Source organism: Anguilla rostrata, chromosome 4, assembly GCF_018555375.3.
Source record: "Anguilla rostrata isolate EN2019 chromosome 4, ASM1855537v3, whole genome shotgun sequence".
Lineage (NCBI taxonomy): Eukaryota > Metazoa > Chordata > Actinopteri > Anguilliformes > Anguillidae > Anguilla > Anguilla rostrata.
In genome coordinates this window covers 26,403,857-26,428,068 of record NC_057936.1, presented here as the reverse complement: position 1 = coordinate 26,428,068, position 24,212 = coordinate 26,403,857, and the positions used below count along the sequence as shown (strand labels likewise).

Below are 24,212 nucleotides of genomic sequence, written 5' to 3'. Positions count from 1 at the left end.
GAATACATTTGCCGTGACTTCGTTAGCTAATGCCATAGCTATGCAATGCGTGAAATATCATTAGCAAACCTGCCGGTGGTTTTAAAGAACACAGGCCAGTAAGCACAGAAGAGCTCCCGTTGAATCCATGTGGCTTAGCAATATTGTAGCCGGTTAATAACAGAACGGTGAACGGCGGGTAAATATGGTGCAAGAGCAATAATTGATAAGTAGGCTAGTAGACAATTATTAGTGAGGGTTGAAGCAGGTTAAAGAAACGTGATCTAAGCTGGGCTTGAACCTACGACCCCATGTTCCCAAGACTGTAACCTTACCCACTAGGCCACAGGCGGACTAGCTGTTTGAACGGGAAATGTTTCAGAATAAAAATGTATGGGTATTTTGCGTGTGTATGAGCGTTTTTGATTGGGTCGTGTAGGGCAGATTTGGCTGGTGTTAGTGAAATGTCCAATGGGGAGACATGTTGTTAGTGGGATAGGCGGCAGGAAAAATAAGAATGAGAAGAAGAAGAAGAAGAAGAAGAAGAAGAAGGAGAAAACGCAAAATCCCCTTAGTTTGGGGCTTTATTGTGTGGACATGTGAAGTTGTTTATGAATTCTGTCTGTTGAAATGGGGTCAGAATGTACAGAATTTAATGTTTTTAAGGGCTGAGTGTCTGTGGCTGTTGTGGTTATTTCTGTGGGGAACCCTGAAAGTGCAAACTCTCGGTGCTGTATAGGTATGGGGGCATGCCCCCGCCAAGGCGTAACTTGGCGGGATGGCATACCTGCCATCCCAATATCATCAATGTGCATCATATTGTTCGAAATCGAGGGTTTCAGCCACGTTTCTGACAAAACTATAATGCCCTTAGTTCATTGACCTACTTGTTCAGTGCATTGAGACATAAATGATTGGATGTCCCAAAATTTCTGCTCCTAAACAAAGATAAAACTGAGGTAATTAAATTTAGTATAGCTAAGAGAAAATAACTTAAGGTTTAACTTGGATACTCTGTATCTCTATGTAAGGACTGTGATAAGAATTTTGTGTCATTGTGGATCCTGACCTACTTTTAACATCCATATCAGTGTCAGAAGATCAGCTTTTATCACCTTAAAACATAACAAAATCAGAGGTTATGTATCAAACCAGACTTAGAGAGAAGCTGGTGCATGCTTTTATTAGCCTATTTACAGATTGGATCACTGCAATTGCTCCTCTTCCTCTGTCCCGTCTTCCTGTGCCGTGAGAAGACTCCAGCCTATCCAAATTGCTGCAGACAGAATTCTGACAGGGAATAAGAAAATAGATCATGCTTACATCTGTTCAAGATCATTGCACTGGCTTCCTGCTAAAATTAACTCCCTGGGCGAAAATTGGTACCTTTGTCCTCTCCTTTTTGTCTTTATTTCGGGAGAGCATTTGGTTTTTGAAAGGTTTATCCTCTGTCCTGCTCCTTTTGTTTTGGGGGAGATCCCTTTTTTAGTTTTTGGGTTTTTAAAAGGGCTTTTGTAGGCTAATCTGGGGTAGGACCCTCTTTCCGCCGTTTTGTTTAATAGAAGGGAAAAACTGATAGTGGAAAGGGGGCAACGAATGTCCAGCAGGCTTGATATGAGGAAAAAACAACAGTGCGAGAAAAATTTAAAAATAAAATTACGAAATTGTATTGAAACAAATTTTTTGCAAAATGGGAGTATTTAAGGTTGACATGAACGGAGAAAGTGCGAAAAAATAGGGCCCATGAGCGAGTTAAATTTTTCCTTTAAATGGTATATATAACATCGGTTTTTGAACTTGGTTGTTGAAGGGGGGGTCAAAAACATGCAACATTTTTTACCTGAAAGTAATCTATGCACGATGTTTTTTTTTTTCCCCGTCAGGTAGGTTACTTGTGAATCATGATTTTAAATGTAATTTTTTAATGCGAGTTGCAGAAGTACATAGTGTAATTGTGTGTACCTAGTGGCTAATAGAAAAGGGGCGGAACTGAATGTAAACGTGGCTTTTGCTGTATTAAGGTTTTTTGTAGGGACCAATGAAGAAATTGTTATAAAATGGCCAGTGGTGAACCGGGGGTAATTTTTAAATAAAAGGAATACATTGCGTCAAAATGCTATGGGTGCCGTGAGTGAGGAGGTTACCGTTTGCCTTTTAGCTAATGCCATGCTTGAAATGCTAAAATTTTCATTCGAACCCCCATTTAAAAGAAGAACCAAGCCAGAAACCCAAAAGGCTTCTTTAAAACAAGGGCCTTGCAATATTGTCCCCCCGGTAATAACGATACGCGGAAGTCTAATGCATAATCTTAGCAAAATTGTAGCCGGTTAAAACTGAACGGCAAGCGGGTAGAAAGGGTGAAAAGCAAAATTTAAGATAGTAACATTTATTATTGAGGATCGAAGCAGGTTAAAGAAACGTGTTTAAGCTGGTTTGAACATAAACCAGTTTTCCCAACCTGAAACCTTACCCCCTAGGCCGGATGGATTTGCTGTTCAAATTTCGGAGTTGCAGAATGTAATTTGTTAGAATGTTTTTGGTATGGGTAGAAGAGAAAGAGCGAGTAAACATGAAGTAGAAAAAAAGAAATGGGTTTGGTATGAAAGTTTGTACGGTAGCCAAGTGAAGAAATTAGTTTTAAAAGAAAGGCCCGTGGGAACTGGTGTAATTTTTTAAAGAAGGTCATTTGCCGGCTTTTTTAGCTAATCCCCTAGCTAGCAATCGTAAATATCATTTGCAAATGCCCCTGGTTTTTAAAAAACAAGGGCCGTAAAGACAGAAGGCTCCCGTTGGGGCCAGTGGTTAGAATATTGTAGCGGGGATAGGAAAGGTGAAAAGGGGGTAAATATGGTGCAAAGCATAATTTTATAAGTGGTAGTAACAATTTTTAGTGAGGGTTAAGCAGGTAAAAAAAGGTTCTAAGTGGGGGTTGAACCCAGGACCCCCTGTCCCCCAAAACTTAAAATTACCCTAGGCCAAGGCGGTGCTGTTTTTAAGGGAAAGTTTAGAAAAAAAGTATGGGTATTTTTTTGTGTGTATGCCGTTTGATGGGCGTGTAGGGCTTGGTGGGTTAGTGAAAGTCCAAAGGGGAGACTGTTGTTAGTGGATAGGCGGCAGGAAAAATGAATAGAAAAAGAAGGAAAAAAAAAAAAAAGAAGAAAAGGGAAAACGCAAAATCCCCCTTGTTTGGGGCTTTTTTGTGGGGAATGTGAAGTTTTTTAGAAATTTTTGTCTGTTTAAATGGGTCAGAATGTACAGAATTTAATTTTTTTTGGGCTGAGGGGGCTGGGGCTTTTTGGTATTTTTGGGGGAACCCTGAAACTCCGGTTGGGGTTTGGTTGGGGGCATGCCCGCCAAGGGAATTGGGGGTGGATCCTGCCATCCCAAATCCATCTTGATTTTTTTTGTTCGAAATCGAGGGGGTTTTAGCCACGTTTCTGACAAAACTATAGTCGCGTCAGTCGCTTTACCCGGGTTCGTCTATTTTTTTTTTAAATGGAAATTTTGGTGAATAAACGTATCCATTGCAGTTTTTTGATAATCCCGGGTTTTTAAACTTGTCGTTCAGGCCGGATTGGGGGGGATTTTCCTGATGAAGAAGAGGAAAATATCCGACCTTTTGCTGGAAAAAATTCTCCCATGTGTTGTGCAAAACCCCGGTGGCAAACCGGGCGAGATCACCGTCCCTGTCCCCGCTGTGGTGCGCAGGGGGAGGGTCCCACCGAACAATCCAGGAGGGCACCCCGCTGTGATCCAAAGGTTTGTTTTAGCTAAATGGAGAATCCGAATGGGGAGGTTACGGATGGGAGTATCCACAGGGAAAAATCCAACCCCCCCGTCATCCTTTGCCTATTCACCAGGAAGATAGGGAAGGCTACCCAACAGGTAGAGCGCCCCCTGGCCACATTTTTTGAAGTGGGGTAATCTTTGATTAATATTGTATTTTTAACAGGTTCAACTGCCGGTTGCTTAGCACTGATCAATGCGATTAAAAGCCATTTTTAAGACATAACAAACGAAAAAAAAAGAAAAAAAAAGACGCTAAGAAGAGGGCAACGTTTTTTTTTTTAAAACACCTTGCCGCATTCTTGACACTTTGATGATACCCCGGCTCTATATATCTTTCTCCCCTGATGCCATTAGTTCATTGGATCTCCACCTTGTTCAGGCATGAGGACCTAACTGATTGAGATGTCCCCACAATCCGCACCTGCTCTAAACAAAGCTTAAAACTGAGGTAATTAAATTCGTATAGCTAAGAGAAAATAATAAGTTTAATTGATACTCTTCTTCTTAAGTGGTAAGGATCAAGCTAGAATGTTGGTGTCATGGTGGGATCCTGACCGTCTTTTAACATCCATTCAACAGTTCGTCAAAGATCAGATTTATCACCTTAAAACACTAACAAAAAAAAGAGGTATGTATCAAAACAGAATTAGGAAGCTGCGCGGCATGCTTGTATTAGCCTACTAGCAGAGGGATAATGCAAGGCCTCTTCTTGGTCTCCCAACAAAAAAGCTGCGAGAACGATCAGGCTCATTCAAATTGCTGCAGACAGAATTCTGACAGGGAATAAGAAAAGAATCACGTTAATCTGTTCGTTAGATTAATTGCAATGGCTCCTGTGTGAGCCTCAATAATGATTTTAAGATTTTACTTCTGCTTATAAAGCACTGGATGGCAGGGTCCACGATATTTCTGGACTCTGTGGGTATGAACCCACCAGGTCCCTGAGGTCATTGGCGGACACGCTTTTTTTTTTTTTCTTAGTAGGTCTAGGTAAAATCTCGAATCTATGAAGCTGCTTATGTTATTATGTGCAGATGCGGGGAACAGACGCTGGAATATTTCAGATTGGCTGCAAACCCTTGCCATTATAATGGGCTCACCAGCCGTTTCTTTGGCTTCGTTGACTAAGCTTTTATAATAAATTTTTAGACATTTTAACTTATTTATTTCATCTCACGGTTCTCAAAATACATCTCGCATCAGGACATTCCATACATAAGGCACATTCCCTTCCTACTTAGGACACATAAAAATATGAAATGCTAAACCAAGTGTGTGTGTTCGGTGTTGTGTGTGTATGTATATTGCTGAACTGTGGCGTAGTGTGTTGTTGGGTCAGATGTTGGTGGCTCTGTATATTGCGTCTTATTGTTGTTTATTAAACTGCTGATACATTTGAATGGTGAAGTGAAACGTATATCGCATTGGCTATTTTTAAGATATGCCGGACATTTTCAAAACTATTGTCAGTTCAGGTGAGTCAGCTGGGATTTGGGGATAGGATGTTGCACTGATAGAAGAATAGGATAAAGTCCAATCCAGATGACCCGGTGCTTTGCTGGAAGGGGGGCACTATTTCTCCGACTGTGTCCCTGTGGCTACTGAAAGGCCGTTGTAGGCTAGTAACAGCGGGGGTAGGTGCGAGATCTAGCAGTCAGTCGGTCCGCTCGCTTGGGGCAGTGGGCCGGCTACGTAGTGTAGGTCATGCTATCACTCGAAAGCTAATCCATCGGAGACTACCCCGGCGGCTGTGATCCTAATTGGTTTTGTTGTAGCTGTTAAATGGGAGCAACATCCGAATGGGGGCTATGGTTACTATGTGCATGAGAGGTAAATTATCCACCAGTGAAAGCGATCCGATCCACCGTCATGACTTTGTCCGGTCTATTCACCACTGGGTAGTATGATAGCGGCTAAGGCTATGGTGCGCCACGCAGGTAGGAGCGGGCAGAGGCTGGTGCCGGGCTGGCCACATTGTTTGAAGTGGGATAAAGTCCTAGTTTTCTGATTTTAATTATTGATTGATTTTTTGAAAACAGGGCTCTATCACCAACCTGCCGGTGTTTAGCAATTAGTTAAAAGAGATCAAGCTGATGCTAGAGATCAGCGATTATATAAATGCAGCATTTTTTAACAGACATTATGTAGCTGAAAGCGTCTAGAAACAAAAAGGTTTTGATAAACATATAAAGGTGGAACGCTTTAAGAAGAGGAGCAACAGTTAATACTTACCTATTGCCGCCGTATTCTTATTGACATCTGTGATGATGACCCAGGCTCTATAATCAACGACTCTTTTCTCCCTGATGGGCCACATTAGTTGCATTAGAGACCTTGCTCTATCTTGTTTCGAAAGTGCATTGAGGGACATACGGAAATTATTGGCTCTGTCTCCCCTTAAAAATGTACGCGCTGTCTTCCTAAAGCTAAAGATACTGAAACTGAGGTAAATTACCTTTTAGGTAATAGCTAAGAGTATAAATAACTTTAATGTTTAATAAGCTGATACTCTATTCTCTTAAGTGTCAAGGATGCAAGATTAGAGTAATTTTTGGTGTCCATTGTGGGATGCCTGAGCCTTGGATCTATTTAAATCATCCATGATCACAGTGTATCGAAGAAATTCATGGGCTTTTTATTGGCACGCTTAATAAAACATAGCGACAAAAATCCGAGAAGGTTATGTAGTTGCAATGATCCAGATCATTAAGAGATAAAGCTGTGGTGGGGCATAGCTTTATTAGCCTACTAGCAAGGATTGGACTAGGGCTGGCAAATTGGGCTCCTTTTCTTCTGGTCTTCCCTAAAGGCATGTGAGTAAGTACATCCAGGGCTTCATATCAAATTGCTGCAGTACGAATTCTTGACAGGTAAAAAGAATACAGAAAATAGATCATGTTTACATTGCTGTTTCTAAGATGCATTGCTACTGATGGGGCTTTCCCTGTAGACTTCAATAATTGGATTTTAAGATTTTAGCTTCTTGCATTAGTATTAAGCACTGCTGGCCTGGCTCTGGACTAGTAATTAATTTCTGACGCTTCTTGTGGGTTATGACGGCGTTATTCCGGCGAGGTCCCTGGAGGTCCATCTGGGGACAGCGCCCTCTTAGTAGTTCGGCTTAGGGGTAAAAATCTTAGTATTATGAAGCTGGGGGGCTTTCTGTTATTTAATGTGGGGCCCCAAGATGGCTGGAGACAAAGGGCCTCGCTGGAATTTATTTGCGAGATTGGCTATTCACCCTATGTATCCTTGGTCATTTATACATGGGCTGCAAAACCTCACGCCTCCTTTTTTCTGTGGCGGGCATTTGACTAATGCTTTTTTCTATATATTATTTTTTATATATACATTTTTTAACTTTATTTATTTTAATATCACTGGTTGCTTCTGAAAATAACATGCTTCACAACAGGACATTCATACGATAATTTGGACGGCTTACGCATATCGCATCTTTCCTACTCTAGGCGCACCGATATAAAATATGAAATATGTAGACCTATAGTGTTGTTGTTGTGTGTCTGTGTGTGTTATGTCGCCTGATTTGTGCTTGTGTGTATGTGGTTTGTTTGGGATCAGTAATGTTGTGGGCTCTGTATAATCTGAGTGTTTCCTGAAGTGTGATGCATGCATAAGGTATGTCTGCTGTGTGTGGGCTGTGGGAAGGGGGAGGATGTTACTTGTTTTTTCTTTTATATTGACATGAATAGTGTGAGTAGCGTTGAGTTGCCTGCTGCTCTGTTTTCAAATGATGACTGATATGTTTTTTCGAGCTGGCTCTTAAGATTCATCGCTTGCTGATCCTACTTGGGAGCGTAAACAAAGCACATTTGCCAGTTTTTTGCTTTTCATTGGAAGCTTTCTGACCGTAGAATTATAACTCCCTAGGTCGCAACTTGTGTAGCCTTCTGTCCTGCTCCGTTGTCTGTTATTTCGTGGAGATGCACTATTAGTGTTTGTAAGGTTTATCCTTCTGTCCTGCTCCATTGTCTGTTATTTCGTGGAGATGCACTTTTAGTGTTTGTAAGGTTTATAAGGCATTTTGATAGGCTAATCTGCAGGTAGGAATCCTCTTCGCCGTTTTGCTTAACTAGAACCGGAAAACATGATAGTGGAGTATAGGAGCAGACGCATATGTCCCAGCAGGCTTTGCATATGAGAGAATAACAACAGTGCGAGAGAAATTAAAATGAAATTACGAAATTCCGTAGTTGAAACAATATGTTTTTAGCAGAATGGGCATGTAGGTGAAGGTTGACATGATCACGGAGTATAGTGCGAAGTAAATGGAGTGACCATGAGCGAGCTTATATTCCTTATCAAATGGTATATATAACAGTCGGTATTGAACATTGGTTGTTGAAGTGGAGGGTCAAATAACATTGCACACATTATTTACCTGTAATGTAATCTATTGCACGAATGTGTTTTTCTCATGTTCAGTGCTAGTAGTTATACTTATGAGTGAATCATGATTTTAAATGTAATGTTTTAATGCAGAGTTGCAGAACGTACGTAGTAATTGTGTGTAGCCTATGTGGCTAGATAGAGAACAGGGCGAGGTAACATGAATGTAGAAACGTGGCGTTTGCTGATATTAAGGTTTTGTACGGTAGCCAAGTGAAGAAATATAGTTAGTAGAAATGGCACAGTGGTGAACCGGTGTAACTTTTAAATAAAAGGAATACATTTGCGTCATGAAATGCATATGGGTGGCCGTGAGTGAGTGAGGTTTACCAGTCTGTGACTTCGTTAGCTAATGCCATAGCTATGCAATGCATGAAATATCATTAGCGAACCTGCCGGTAGTTTTAAAGAAGAACACAAGCCAGTAAGCACAGAAGAGCTTCCGTTGAATCCATATGGCTTAGCAATATTGTAGCCGGTTAATAACTGAACGTACAGACGGTAAGTCATAATGCATATATCTTAGCAATATTGTAGCCGGTTAATAACTGAACGGTCAACGGCGGGTAGAAATGGTGCAAAAGCAATAATTAAGAAGTAGTAGACAATTATTAGTGAGGATCGAAGCAGGTTAAAGAAACGTGTTTCAAGCTGGGCTTGAACATACAACCCAGTGTTCCCAAGCCTGTAACCTTACCCACTAGGCCACGGATGGATTAGCTGTTCAAATTGCGGAGTTGCAGAATGTACATAAGTAGTAATTGTTTGTAGCGTATGTGGCTAGATAGAGAACAGAGCGAGGTAACATGAATGTAGAAATAGAAACGTGGCGTTTGCTGATATGAAAGTTTTGTACGGTAGCCAAGTGAAGAAATATAGTTAATAGAAATGGCACAGTGGTGAACTGGTGTAACTTTTTAATGAGAGGAATACATTTGCCGTGACTTCGTTAGCTAATGCCATAGCTATGCAATGCGTGAAATATCATTAGCAAACCTGCCGGTGGTTTTAAAGAACACAGGCCAGTAAGCACAGAAGAGCTCCCGTTGAGTCCATGTGGCTTAGCAATATTGTAGCCGGTTAATAACTGAACGGTGAACGGCGGGTAAATATGGTGCAAAAGCAATAATTGATAAGTAGGCTAGTAGACAATTATTAGTGAGGGTTGAAGCAGGTTAAAGAAACGCGTTCTAAGCTGGGCTTGAACCTAGGACCCCATGTTCCCAAGACTGTAACCTTACCCACTAGGCCATAGGCGGACTAGCTGTTTGAACGGGAAATGTTTCAGAATAAAAATGTATGGGTATTTTTCGTGTGTATGCGCGTTTTTGATTGGGTCGTGTAGGGCAGATTTGGCTGGTGTTAGTGAAATGTCCAATGGGGAGACATGTTGTTAGTGGGATAGGCGGCAGGAAAAATAAGAATGAGAAGAAGAAAGAGAAGAAGAAGAAGAAGAAGGAGAAAACGCAAAATCCCCTTAGTTTGGGGCTTTATTGTGTGGACATGTGAAGTTGTTTATGAATTCTGTCTGTTGAAATGGGGTCAGAATGTACAGAATTTAATGTTTTTAAGGGCTGAGTGTCTGTGGCTGTTGTGGTTATTTCTGTGGGGAACCCTGAAAACTCTCGGTGCTGTATAGGTATGGGGGCATGCCCCCGCCAAGGCGTAACTTGGCGGGATGGCATACCTGCCATCCCAATATCCATCAATGTGCATCATATTGTTCGAAATCGAGGGTTTCAGCCACGTTTCTGACAAAACTATAATGTCGCAGTCAGTCAGCTTTACCCAGAGACGAATTGCGTCTATTTTGTTTATTAAACTGCGAACATTTAGGTGAATGAAACGTAATCCATTGCAGTTTTTAAGATAATCCGGATTTTCAAACTATGTCAGTTCAGGACCTGGATTGGGGTGGATGTTGCCTGATAGAAGAAGTAGGAAAATCATCCAGACCTTCTTTGCTGGAACAATTCTCCGACTGTGTCTGTGCACAACCGATGAGGCAAACCGGGCCGAGATCACCGTCCCTGTCCGCCGCTGTGCGTGCCGCAGGTGCAGGTCATCACACTCGAACAATCCAGCGAGACACCCCGCTGTGATCCAATGGTTTGTTGTAGCTAAATGGAGCAACATCCGAATGGGGCATGGTTACAGTGCATGAGGAGGTAATCCACAGTGAAACATCCGATCCACCGTCATCCTTTGTCCTATTCACCACTGGAGATGATAGCGCAAGGCTACCCAACAGGTAGAGCAGCCCGGCTGGCCACATTGTTGAAGTGGGATAAGTCAGTTTTGATTAATATTGTATTGTTTAACAGGCTATCAACTGCCGGTTGCTAGTAGCACTGATCAAATCGCGATTAAAAGCCATTTTTAAGACATAAGCTAAACCGAAAACAAAAAGAAAACATAAAAGACGCTAAGAAGAGGACAACGTTAAAACACCTTTGCCGCCATCTTGACACTTGATGATACCCAGCTCTATATATCTTTCTCCCCTGATGCCCTTAGTTCATTGGACTCACTTGTTCAGTGCATTGAGGACATAAATGATTGGATGTCCCAAAATTCCCTGCTCCTAAACAAAGATAAAACTGAGGTAATTAAATTTAGTATAGCTAAGAGAAAATAACTTAAGGTTTAACTTGATACTCTATCTCTTAAGTGTAAGGATCAAGCTAAGAATTTTGGTGTCATTGTGGATCCTGACCTTACTTTTAACATCCATATCAACAGTGTCAGAAGATCAGCTTTTTATCACCTTAAAAACATAACAAAAATAAGAGGTTATGTATCAAAACCAGACTTAGAGAAGCTGGTGCATGCTTTTATTAGCCTACTAGCAGATTGGACTACTGCAATGGCCTCTTCTCTGGTCTTCCCAAAAAAGCTGCGAGAAGACTCCAGCTCATTCAAATTGCTGCAGACAGAATTCTGACAGGGAATAAGAAAATAGATCACGTTACATCTGTTCTTAGATCATTGCACTGGCTTCCTGTAGCCTCAATAATTGATTTTAAGATTTTACTTCTTGCTTATAAAGCACTGAATGGCCTGGCTCCACAGTATATTTCTGACCTTCTTGTGGGTTATGAACCCACCAGGTCCCTGAGGTCATCTGGGACACGCCTCTTAGTAGTTCCTAGGGTAAAATCTAGATCTAGTGAAGCTGCTTTCTGTTATTATGTGCCCAGATGCTGGAACAGCCTCCTGGAATATTTCAGATTGGCTGCAACCCTTGCCATTATAATGGGCTCAAAACCTCCCTCTTTTCTGTGGCCTTTGACTAATGCTTTTTCATATATATTTTATACATTTTTAACTTTATTTATTTTAATATCACTGGTTCTCAAAATACATCTTCACTCAGGACATTCATACATAATTGCACATTCCACTTCCTACTCTAGGACACCATAAAAATATGAAAATGTAAACCAAGTGTGTGTGTGTGTGTCTGTGTGTGTATGTCTATTTGTGCATGTGTGTATGTGTGTTTGTTGGGTCAGTATGTTGGTGGCTCTGTATATCTGAGTGTTCTGAGTGTGAATGCATGCATGGATGTCTCTGTGTGTGGGCTGTGGGAAGGGGGAGGATGTTACTTGTTTTTCTATATTGAATGAAAGTGTGAGTACTTGGTTCTGCTCTCTGGTTTTCAAATGATGATGTTCTGTTTCGACCTCCCCTCTGATCCTACTGCGAACAAAGCACATTTCCGTTTTCTTTACATGGAACTTTCTGACATCAGTGCCATACACTCCCACATTCAACCTGAATAAATACATTGCTTGTGTGTGCATATGCACGTGTACACAGGCATATCATAATGATGAGAATAAAACTGCATTCATATAGTGCCTTTCATCATATTACCTCAAAGCAGCACTATATATTTAAAAAGAAACTAATCTAAAAAACCTCCAGAGTGCAACCCTACCTTGTGATGCACCGTAGCCATTGTGCACCAGAATGCTCACTTCACTATTAGGGAATTAAATTGAGCCAATTAAACTGGATCTTTTAGGTGGCAGGCTGACTTAGCCTGGAATTATACCAGGAAATGTGCTGAAATTCCACTTCCCAGGACAAAAATGTGTGTGTGTGTGTGTGTCCATATGTCATCAGTACCTGGTCTTGCCAGTAATGAGGATCTAACTGGGGTCCATGACTCTGCATATGAGTCTGGTGGTGTGGAGCTGAGTTGGACAATGTAAGTCTAGATCAGAAACTCTGGTAGCAGGCTAGTATGCAGCCATGGAGTCGGGGGCGGGGGTGGGGGGGTGGGGGGTTATCAGGCTGTCAGTGCTCCACACACACACTGCTACTGCACAGTGGTCCACACACACTCACACACACACAAAGTGTGTGTGTTTGGTTTTTTTAAAGGATGGATGGTCTAATACTGCTAGACTCTGAGCAGGGATGGGGTTTGTGCAGTTTTACTTCCTCTCTTGTGTTCCTGTTTATTCACACCTAAAGCTCTGCTTCCTTTAAAACCACACCACCCACCTCTGTCCTTAACCCCATCCAAGCACTAACCACTGAATCTGCCTATCTCCTAAACCCCATCTGAGCACTAACCACTCAATCTGCCTCTCTCCTAAACCCCATCTGAGCACTAAACACTCAATCTGCGTCTCTCCTAAACTCCTGGGCACTCTCGCCAGGTCAGTGCTGTAAATGAGAATTTGTTCTCAATCACTTTTACCTGGTTAAATGAAGGTTAAATAAAATAAATAAACTAACCACTCAAGCTGCCTCTCTCCAAAAACACATCTGAGCACTAAACACTCAATCTGCCTCTATCCTAAACCCCATCCAAGCACTAACCACTCAATCTGCATTTCCCTTTAACCCCATCTGAGCACTAACCACTCAATCTGCCTCTCCTTAACCCCATCTGAGCACTAAACACTCAATCTGCCTCTCCTTAACCCCATCTGAGCACTAACCACTCAATCTGCCTCTCTCCTTAACCCCATTTGAGCACTAACCACTCAATGTGCCTCTCCTTAACCCCATCTGAGCACTAACCACTCAATCTGCCTCTCCTTAACCCCATCTGAGCACTAACCACTCAATCTGCCTCTCTCCTTAACCCCATTTGAGCACTAACCACTCAATCTGCCTCTCTCCTAAACCCCATCTGAGCACTAACCACTCAATCTGCCTCTCTCCTTAACCCCATCTGAGCACTAACCACTCAATCTGCCTCTCCTTAACCCCATCTGAGCACTAACCACTCAATCTGCCTCTCTCCTTAACCCCATTTGAGCACTAACCACTCAATCTGCCTCTCTCCTTAACCCCATCTGAGCACTAACTACTGGGGTGTGCAGAGACGTCATTATCTGCATCTGTATCTGTATCTGTTCAACCAACAAAATTAACTGTATCTATATATGTATTTGGATAGAAGACAGGAAGTGGGCGTGGTTTATACCGGAAGTTAAATCCCCCCCCCCCTTAACTGGGGGGACATTGAACAATCAGAAACTGAAAAAATATATAAATGGAAAGATTCTGTTTGGCATTGGAAATAGAAACTATTTACAGTAAAGATATATAGAAAAATATCTTCAATTCCAATGATGCTGCGTTTGCGTTTCTTGATGTGTTAACAGTTCGCTAGGGAAACGTGAATGACCACTTTACAACAGTAATTACATAACAGTACATTAACTTTTTTGCCTGTTTTATTTTTTTCCCCAACTGAATGAAGTTTGGATAGACTGCAAACCATCTGATGTCCTCATATTTTCCCTTGGTGGCAACTGTTAGCCTACTATGAACACCTGGACTGGATTTCATGTTCATTTGATAGCCAAGACCTATGGCTGATACATACAGCATGTTACATCTTAAATGGATGAATATTGACTGAAATACAAGGTAAAAGGTTTCGTAAAATATGTCGACTGGATTTTTTTAAATGGAGGAAATTAACACACTAACCACTCAATCTGCCTCTCTCCTAAACCCCATCTGAGCACTAACCACTCAATCTGCCTCTCCTTAACCCCATTTGAGCACTAACCACTCAATCTGCCTCTCCTTAACCCCATTTGAGCACTAACCACTCAATCTGCCTCTCTCCTTAACCCCATCTGAGCACTAACCACTCAATCTGCCTCTCTCCTTAACCCCATCTGAGCACTAACCACTCAATCTGCATTTCCCTTTAACCCCATCTGAGCACTAACCACTCAATCTACATTTCTCCTTAACCCCATCTGAGCACTAACCACTCAATCTGTATTTCTCTTTAACCCCATCTGAGCACTAACCACTCAATCTGCCTCTATCCTAAACCCCATCTGAGCACTAACCACTCAATCTACATTTCCCTTTAACCCCATCTGAGCACTAACCACTCAATCTGCCTCTCCTTAACCCCATCTGAGCACTAACCACTCAATCTACATTTCCCTTTAACCCCATCTGAGCACTAACCACTCAATCTGCCTCTCCTAAACCCATCGGCACTAACCCTCATCGCCTCTCTCCTAAACCCCATCTGAGCACTACCCACTCAATCTGCATTTCCCTTTAACCCCATCTCAGCACTAACCACTCAATCTGCATCTCTCCAAAAACACATCTGAACACAAACCACTCAATTTGACTCTCTCCTTAAACACGTCAGCACAGAAGGCAAATAATTCCTCAACTGTTGATCTGTCATTAATTGCAAGACACCGGCATCAATCTAGAAAATAAATAATTTTACGATTTTGAAACACCCAGTGTATTGCAATCCCAAATCATAATATTTAATGGATCCACAAGTCACTCTTGGCTATAAAAATGACACTATTTCAGTAGTTGAGTGGAGTGAACTTTGAAACTGATCAAGAAAATATCACAGGGTCATTAATTGACAAGGCTTGGGAATTTTACAGGCTTAGGCCTCAAATTGTTTTAATATATTTTCACACTTTTCTTGGGAATAATGTTTAACTTTGGTCATGGTATTCTATGTAGATACAGAGAAACAGGGGTCCAATTAAGCTCCAAAATGGTGCAATATGAGGATATGAGTTGTGATCAGGGCTTGACATTAACTTCTTGGCTCATATCATAGATGAATATTCTCCACGTGTCAGTGCGGAGAACAAAGAGTACATGTATCAACAATTTTAAATAATGCAGATGAAATGTGTGCAATTTTGTGATGAAAATAAATGATTTTATTACCCTCCAATAGCCTAATTGCAGAGAACTGGCTATATTGTATGGTATTGAGCATTGTGGGAATATAATGTGCTTATATTAATTTAATAATATCAATGCTGAAGCCCTGTGGATGCACTTTTATGATTTTTTAAAAACTTTTACTTTAGTTTTAAATTGCAATTGCAAAATACCATTAGCAGTGACAAAATAGCTATACCTAACCTGTGTATGCATCGTATGCCACAGGGTTAAACCAAACACTACGACAAGTTAACTGTCTTCTTATCTTTTTTGCAGCACTATATAAACTAAAGCAACTCTGAAATCATGACCATCCATCAAAGATAATAATCCTTACGGAGCTATAGTTGTTTTCTGTGTTTGGTGTAGCAATTGTCGTCAATTCCATGTTTTCTGAGCACAACTACAAAAACTGAATCTGCGCTTTCCACTAGCATAGAGTATTTAGCCGCAGTGAGTATTTACAGTTTGAATGCGGCGCCATGTTTGACAGTGGTTCGATTATGGTTGAGTTTTCCTTATCAATGGGCCTCAGAAGTCGTGTTGTCACCCTCTTCAATTTCGTTACCAGAAGAAAAAGACTGCCTATGGGAGAAATTAATGGTGTAATTGTGCGACGGGTCTCTAATCACTTAGGGTGAAAAGTATTGCTTTTTCACATGCAAACAAATGTTAAAATATCATAAATAATTTAGAAGAAAATAAGAAAACACCATTGCGCATAGGGCTATACTTCCAGCTACTGTACCATTCACACGAGTAAGCGGTCGGCTGTTGCTGTTAGTATAATAACTGATGTTTTTTACGTACAGTTGTATATGTTTCTTTAAATATCTTTGTGTCTGTTATTACTGCTTTAAATTTCTTTGCTGGATAACGGCAGTTTTGACCAACATGAAAAGCCGCCAAGCTAGCTGTGATTTATGTTCGCAGCAGTGTCAGCTTGCTGTTAGCAAAACAATTATATTGGTTGGAAAGAGGCATCGAAATTCAGTGGACCCAGTGCTGTTAAAAAGAGAAATGTGTCTGGATTAAACCAAGTTATGGGAAACTCCCATTCTTTTTCTCGATAGAGAAATTTTGCTTTGATCCGGAAATCCATATATGGGTAAAGGTTTTGCTCTGTGTTATGTCAGACTTCTCAGGCCCATTATACTCCCAGCTTGATTGAGGAGGCATGACGCGAGAGAGCAAACTGGATGGGCCACCATCAAGTGGTAAGCGTGATGGTGTTACATGCCACTGCCTTCTACCCACATTTGTGTAATTAATGTCAATCCCTGTTTGATAGAAGTGACTGCCAGACAAATTCTGCCAGTAGGGGGTGAAGAAGGTGAACCCTTTGCACTCTGCCAAATCCTAGCAGATGGACCACAGGCGGTAAACAAAGAAGTACAGGAGGTGTTTTTTTGTACAAATAAAGATGGTTGTTCTTTAAAAAAAAAAACCCTAACCCTAACTGAAAAAATACTTTTGTAATTCAAGAAATAGTTCCTCATCTTCATTATGAACTACTGCTTATGCCATGAACTCCTAATGAAATAAAAACAGAACGTAAGGCTAACATGTTTTGCTATTTTTTGTTTGTTAATACTCCTACCTTTGCTCAAGCCCCACTTTACCTGTTTGTTTGATTTGCTTAAGCTTGGATAAATGAAATAACAGATTGAAAATACAGTATAATGTAATATAATATAAGCAAGAAGGTTGTGGGTTCGAATCTCAACTTGGCCCTTTTTGTGTGGAGTTTGCATGTTCTCCTCATGTCTGCGTGGGTTTCCTCCGGGTACTCTGGTTTCCTCTCACAGTCCAAAAACATACAGGTAGGCTAATTGGAGACTCTGAATTGCCCATAGGTATGAGTGTGTGGCGGCCTGTCCAGGGTGTATTCCTGCCACTCGTCCAATGCATGCTGGGATAGGGTCCAGCACCCCCATGACCCTGCTCAGGATAAGTGGGTATAGATAATGGATGGATGGATGGATGGATAATATAATATAATGTAATATGTAAAGGATAATCCCCGATGAGGGATCAGGGAATAATTACCGCCATCGATGCAAAGAACCCGCAGACGCGAAGCAGAGGGGGGTTGCCTTCATGGAAGTCATTATTCCCCGATAGCGGAGGGTATTATCCTGCTTATTAGATGGCTAATTACCTTATACAATGGTTACCAACAATGATTATATATTAGTTACTTGTACCGTTGTTGATTTTTATCAACTTAATCAGCTAAACTTCAGACATTTTTTGTGGCCCTGTGATCATGTTGTTTTAGCATTGTTAAGCAGAAACCTCTGGTTGTTAATTCTGTGATTCCATAAAAACAATGATTCTATCAGGAAAAAATAGTTCCTTCTCATTATGCAATTAGCACTAGTTTTGGTTATTTTTGTCATTACATTATTTGAGAAAATTGCTGTAACTCAATGTTGCTTTTTAAAATGGTTTGATCACGCAGTGTAGTGCCTCTCTTGTCCCTCTCAACTGGGTTAGAATGCAAACTAACATTAGATTTACGCTAGGTTTGCCATTACTTTACCTAGTTAATATTAAAATTAATTTTGAGGTTTAGGTCAAAATGGCCTCACAGCATGCTTGCGTATTTGGGAGTATTGGCTAATGTTGTATTGATATACTAGCAATCAAAATATTGAACACTATCAAGTTAACAGCCTCTCTGTAATATATATTTGTATAAAATTTTATAACTAACTCTCTCCTGACGCAGATGGCATAACACTGGAACAGCTGTAGCCTACACACAAGTGCGTATGATGGCAGATTTATGGTTACAGTGACAATGGTCAAATTGACAGTTGCGGCACTTTTTCTGCAGAGTGATAGTTCTTAGTTAAAGGGTCCGTTATCCATAGCAGAAATCATTATACAGAAATATCTTACCATTGAATGCCTGAAGTGACCAATCAGAATTGAGCATTCAACAAAGACGTGTAATAAAATATAATATAATATAGCCTATAAAACAGTGGATGAAAGGCTCTCATAGGCTTTTGAAATGTGTCTGCGGTCCATAAATGGCACACTGGCTTCTGGTTTCACATACAACTCTTAAATCTATTGTTTTTAAATAACTGTGTCTGTGTACATTTTTTGCCTAACAGTGTCTGTTGAGTGTATGGTTCTTAAACAGTTTAACAGTATAATCAACTCTCAGACAAAGACAGACTCCTTGGCCATAGGTGACCAAGCAGAGGAAGTTGTCTGTCTCTCTTCAAACTGCTCACCAACTGACAAACCACAAACATGTTGTCAAATCCTGCCCTGTCCACCTGTGAGTCTCACTACCTCTCTCCTCTCATATATTGCTGTCCTCTTGGGCTCCTTTCATTAAAACAATATGCAGCCATTTTCACACTTAGTCAAAACATATTTCACGTAATTTTGATGCTGGCTATTTGTGACTAAGTTTGCATCCACATCAGGGCCATCTTAAACCTTCCTTACCCACACAAGTATCTGTGAAGGAAAAGAACCATCTGAAGAAAAACACGTTTTCAACGTACAAATATGCCAGGTTACTCTCACATACAAAGCACTGTAAGTCATTAACACTTGCAAAATCTAGGCCTGCCATAAAAAGTACAGATATCAAAATTACGCCAAGTTACAACAAACAATATTGGCAATCTTAGCTAACACAAATTCAACACGCTGTATTCCAAAGCAATGTTGCTACCCAATGATTCCTAAATTATTTAACTCACTTGGCCCTGTGTTTTTTCATGTTACCATGTGAAGAGAATGTTGTCATTTTGCTAGTGATGTAGGTCAGGACACCACACTCACAAAACAACGTTGAATACGGGTCAGTTTCCGAAGTCAGAATCATAAAGTCGTATCGACAAAAGACAAAGTCAAAAAAGACATTAAAAAACTTTCAGCTGTAATCTGACTTAAATTTGACATCAGGAAAAGATGTCTATACAATGCCACTTCAACCAACCTGTGCCGGCTGGGACGGCACTGTAAGTAACACTAAATAGTAAGAAAATTAGCCAATAGAAATTATTTAATTAAGTCGGCTGAGAGTCACTTGCCGTGTCCATGCCAGATTCAGCAGCCAGACTGGGACCAGTTCTGGGACTTATGTCAAAAAGACACTGGGCCTGAACTGGCAGGAAGATTTGGGCCAGCTGTGCCCAGAGTCGGCAGACAAAGCTGGGCCAGTGTCACGCCAGCTCTGAGTAGCTATCCGGGGAGCCTTTGACCACAATTTCCGACCATATTTACTGAGGTCTTTCCTATAGATCTAAACGCAGATCTCACGTTAGTCACTGTTCTTATTGAAACACAGGTCGGCTGAAGCTCCTGCCATCCATGCCCCAATAATGAGCCCTCTTTCAAAGTCACTTAGATCTTTTCCTCTTGCCATTTTTATCCAAAATCAAGGTGAACTGGGCCAGCTCAGTATTTTTATACGTCATCACAGAGCATGCTGTACACCTGTATAGAACTCCTTTATTCAGATTTTCACCTTAATTTTTCGCCAGTGTGTGTGTATATACATACATACATACATATATATATATATATATATATATATATATATATATGTGTGTGTGTGTGTGTGTGTGTGTGTGTGTGCACGCAAAAATACGTTATGCATTTCTTTCTTTTTTTTAATTGGGGGGTTTTGGCGGGTTTGAGGCTCTGATTTGGCGGGTTCCTATTTTTTACAGTCTATGGCGGTTTCACCGTTTTCAAATCTGCCAATACTGTCAGTAGGATGAAATGTCGGAACACTTACCATTTTAATTTCATCAGGAGCCAGCTTCAGCGTTGTAAGAAGTTGGTCATACTGTATAGGCACAAACAAAGACATAAAGCAAATACCTTACAGACGATTGACAAATAGAAACACAAAACTAGAACCAAATATACACTTATTTAATAACTCAAAAACGTCATTCTATCATTCCTCTTTTACTAAAAGTTTAGAACCTGACCCAAACCGAACACACAGGCCTATTTAAACTGTAGGCCTAATGGTGATTCGCAGAGCACATGATTTAATGCGGACGTCACTTGAGTTAAATCGTAACTTCTTCCTTGAGTTTCAGACAGTCCTTCCTGAAGCTGGTTGCACAGCACTATTTTTCAATGGGATTAAGAAAGCACGCCAGACGAAAAAAATGGGTTCTTTATTTTGGTAAGTCATTCAGTGATATAAAAAACGTGGATGGCAATTCAAAAATCAATTTCTTTAACACATTTCTGAAAACTTCTAAGCATTTAATGTTAATTTTGTTCAAATTCGTTTTTATTTAAGCTACTGCATTGAATAATTGAATATATCTCAACAAAAATGTCTGTTAAATCATTGCCTACTTTATATTGCCTAACAATATATTACCTATATTGCCTTATTAAGGTAGCCTTTACAAGGGTGATGGAGTGGCAATATTAAGACGTTGGTGCCGTTACCCAGTGAGCAAAAGCCCGAATTTTTACGATTCAGTCATACACCGATTGGGTTTGAAAGTTATGAGTTTGAGAAAGAAATCTAACGAACACTCCTGATACTCCTGTTTTTTAGCGTTCCGCTGCCTGTATCACATGTTTGACTACCTAAACTGTTGTGCAGGTATCATATAGCTATGTGGGTTCTAGGTAGCCTACTTCCTCCTCTCTTTTCTCGTTCTAGCCGTACTTCTGCTGCAGACCGAAGCAGAGACGCTAACTCCCTCAGATGGTGGCGGAGATTCCCAGCAAGTGCGCTGCTTCATTGACCGGAAGGTACACAACTGTGTTCGGTTCAAACTCGCGCTTGGTTTATCCGCTTGCTTCATAAATAGCCTATTTATTTCTGTGTGGACTTCTTATCATTATCGTGATAAACGTTACTTCCGAAATTCATCAGGTAACTACTATCAAACTCATATATCCTAAACAAATTTTGCGAATGGGCTAAAACCCATTGTAAAATAAGTGACGGCAGTGTATTTATAGCGTTTATTCACAATTACAAACGTACATTTTCTATGATGCCATATAGGCCTATCTATTTCTTTGAGCGCAACAGTATCGCGTTGCATTCTGTTGCGCGCACCATACGGGAATAGCCTGACGTGCACATTTTCTTGCTTTAGATAACACACTCCTTAATGCCATGCCTGTCATTGTAAAGCTGGGAGGTCATCAGAAACGTCTGAAAATGTCTTAAATCTTCATCACGCTCAGAAAAAAACTGCAATGGCCAATCAAAAACATAATTAAAACCAAAATAATGTATATTTTTAAATCCCTGAAAGTGAACTATCCCTTAAATTAAATATACATTAATTTCATAATTATGCAGCTGTTATGCATTTTTAAGTACTTCAAAGTGCTATTTATTTATTTTAATTCTATTGTAAAGCAGTATTCAAAGTGCATTGAATTTCAGTCATAGCCATACCAAATGTAGTTACTTATTTTAGCCATTACTGTTACATTCAGTTATTTAATTTGAAATCTGAGCTGTGTACTGCTAATTTTAAACAGATAAACCAATTACTATCAAGGCTGAAAAATAAATACAATTGTATGCTATTTGTGAAAATATAACAAATATATAAAATAAATATAGCTGCAAGCAGCAATTAAGGGGGGCAAGCACTCTTAACCACACATTCCCAACTGACAGAGCTGTCCTGTCCATAGGCGGTTTTACCATAGGTCATAGGTAGGCAATTGCTTGGGGCCTCGTCCGCCAAAGAGGCCTCGTGAATTTGTGTTTCCTTTTTTTTTTTTTTTAAATGTATAAATCATTTTTCTCTCCTTGTCACTCCAAAGGAATGATAATCTGTAATAGATAAAAATAAATCTATCTACATGTAAATGTGGGCCTATCTATCCAATTAAATATCTATATTTGCCAATATTTATTATCACCCACATTTCACATTTAATGGACTATTCCACCTTGACCTTCCTGCATTTGCGCCTAATCAATGACTTAGAAATTCGAGTTGCCTTCAGAGGCAGAGAGTCACTATCTTTGTTACCATGAAGCATTTTCAAAGTGGATTTGAGAAGAGAAAGAGGAAGAAGGAAGATGCCCAGTTTAACGAAAGTTTGCCTAAACTGGCGAAATTCTTTAATAAAACAGCCAGTCTCCACGACGGAGGAGCAACAAGTAGAGTGAGAGCACCTATTATCGACCACCCTAACCGCTAGTGTATTTACTTTGTATTTATTAGAGAGAACTGGACATCGTTACCTATTTAAATGTAAGTCCGTTAAAAATACACATAACAAATTGTCTAAATGTAAAAAACCAACTTCATACATATATGTATATACATTTAGTTATATTAATACAGCCTTATTTACTATATCAACTTTAAGATAAGAAACAAGCTCGGAATGATCTCATCGCGACCCACTAAACCCAATGGCGCAGACGTTGCTTCATAATTTCAAACTGCTTTCCTAACGGCTATTTTGCGTCCTGCGACTTGAGTTACAACAGTGAATATGTAGGGGAGAATGGGGTAAGGTTTCACACGGGTAAGTTGTCACACTGTTCATACCTCCAACAGAAAAGGCGCTATCTCAAAAATTAAAGAGCTACTTTGTGTGACAACGTGTTCTATGGTCAAAATCCTGTTCACATGTGAGCTCAGTTTTCTTATTTTTCACCTTCAAAAGTAAAAAAAATAACACTTTACATTTCAAAATTATATTTTTGTACTGAGTAGAGGAGACATTAAAGTGTCTTTTGATACTTTAGCTGCAGTCCTATGTTGAGCTAACCTTGAGATTTAGCCAACATTAGCACACTTGTCAGTTTGGGGCAAGTTGTCACATGTGAAAACTTGCCCCAATATAAATAGGCACATAGAAAATGCTCAAAAAACACTGCGATATTGTGATATTTCAAAGGAAAGAAGGAAAGAAAGAAGGAGTCGAAGGAAGGAATGAAAGATTAGAATAATAGAATAGATAAACTTAATTAATCCCCAGAGAGAGAAACTTTGAAAGGAAGGAAGGAAGAAAGGTGGTTAGAAATTATGAAAGAAAGACAGAGAATGGCAGCACACCACCTGATATAATGTTAAAGGCAGTGAGGCAGGTGAAGTTGCAAAAGAAATCAATCAGGAGTACAGTGAGGGATTTTGGCATAAATTACCGTACTCTGACCTGGTATTGTCAAAAGGTTCCCACAGAAGAAGTAGAAAGTCAGGCAGCCGTGCCAACAACAGTGGTTAACAATGTTGAATTTGCTTTTGAATTTCAAATAAAAAAATCAATATTCACAATTAAGTAGTGTTTTTATTTGTTGATAATCCAATGTGACAACTTACCCGACATAGTGTGACAACTTACCCGCTGATGGGGCAAGTTGTCACAAGTGCGCACACTGTATTTAACTGTCTACAATTTTGTACTGAAATAAGATATGAAGATGTAATGAATACAAAATATGTACCCAAGACTTCTTTCTTTCATTTGGTATGACATTTATACTATTGTGATGTATTGTGCCCAGTCAATGTAAGAAAGAGTGAAAAGTGTGACAACATACCCCACTCTCCCCTACGGATTCCTAGACATGCTGATAGCGACCACCCTTTCTCATATTAACCTCAAATATGCAAGACAAGACACTTATACAGTATGCTAGCAAATTTAAGTTCCATTCATTTATATGGGGTGATCGATACACGTCCCCTTAGCAACCAAAAGCTAGCGCTGGACCACCTCTGAGTTATTTGCCGGCACATAAAAAAATCGCAAAAGTACTTTAAAAAAATAACCACTGGAGGATAACGAGGACATTTTTCCTACATAACTAGGTACAGGTTGTTGTATTTCGCCTA

The 24,212-nt window shown here is 40.2% G+C and overlaps 1 protein-coding gene across 1 annotated transcript in view; it reads left to right on the top strand.

Annotated features, from left to right (window-relative positions):
• The first annotated feature begins 20,057 nt into the window (after positions 1-20,057).
• The window catches only part of flt3 (fms related receptor tyrosine kinase 3), a 40,617-nt gene continuing 36,462 nt past the window's right edge, over positions 20,058-24,212 (top strand). The window contains exons 1-2 of the mRNA XM_064331828.1: positions 20,058-20,557; positions 21,053-21,144. Coding sequence (XP_064187898.1) covers positions 20,509-20,557; positions 21,053-21,144 — 141 coding nt within the window. The 5' untranslated portion in view covers positions 20,058-20,508. The remainder of the gene's footprint in view (positions 20,558-21,052; positions 21,145-24,212) is intronic.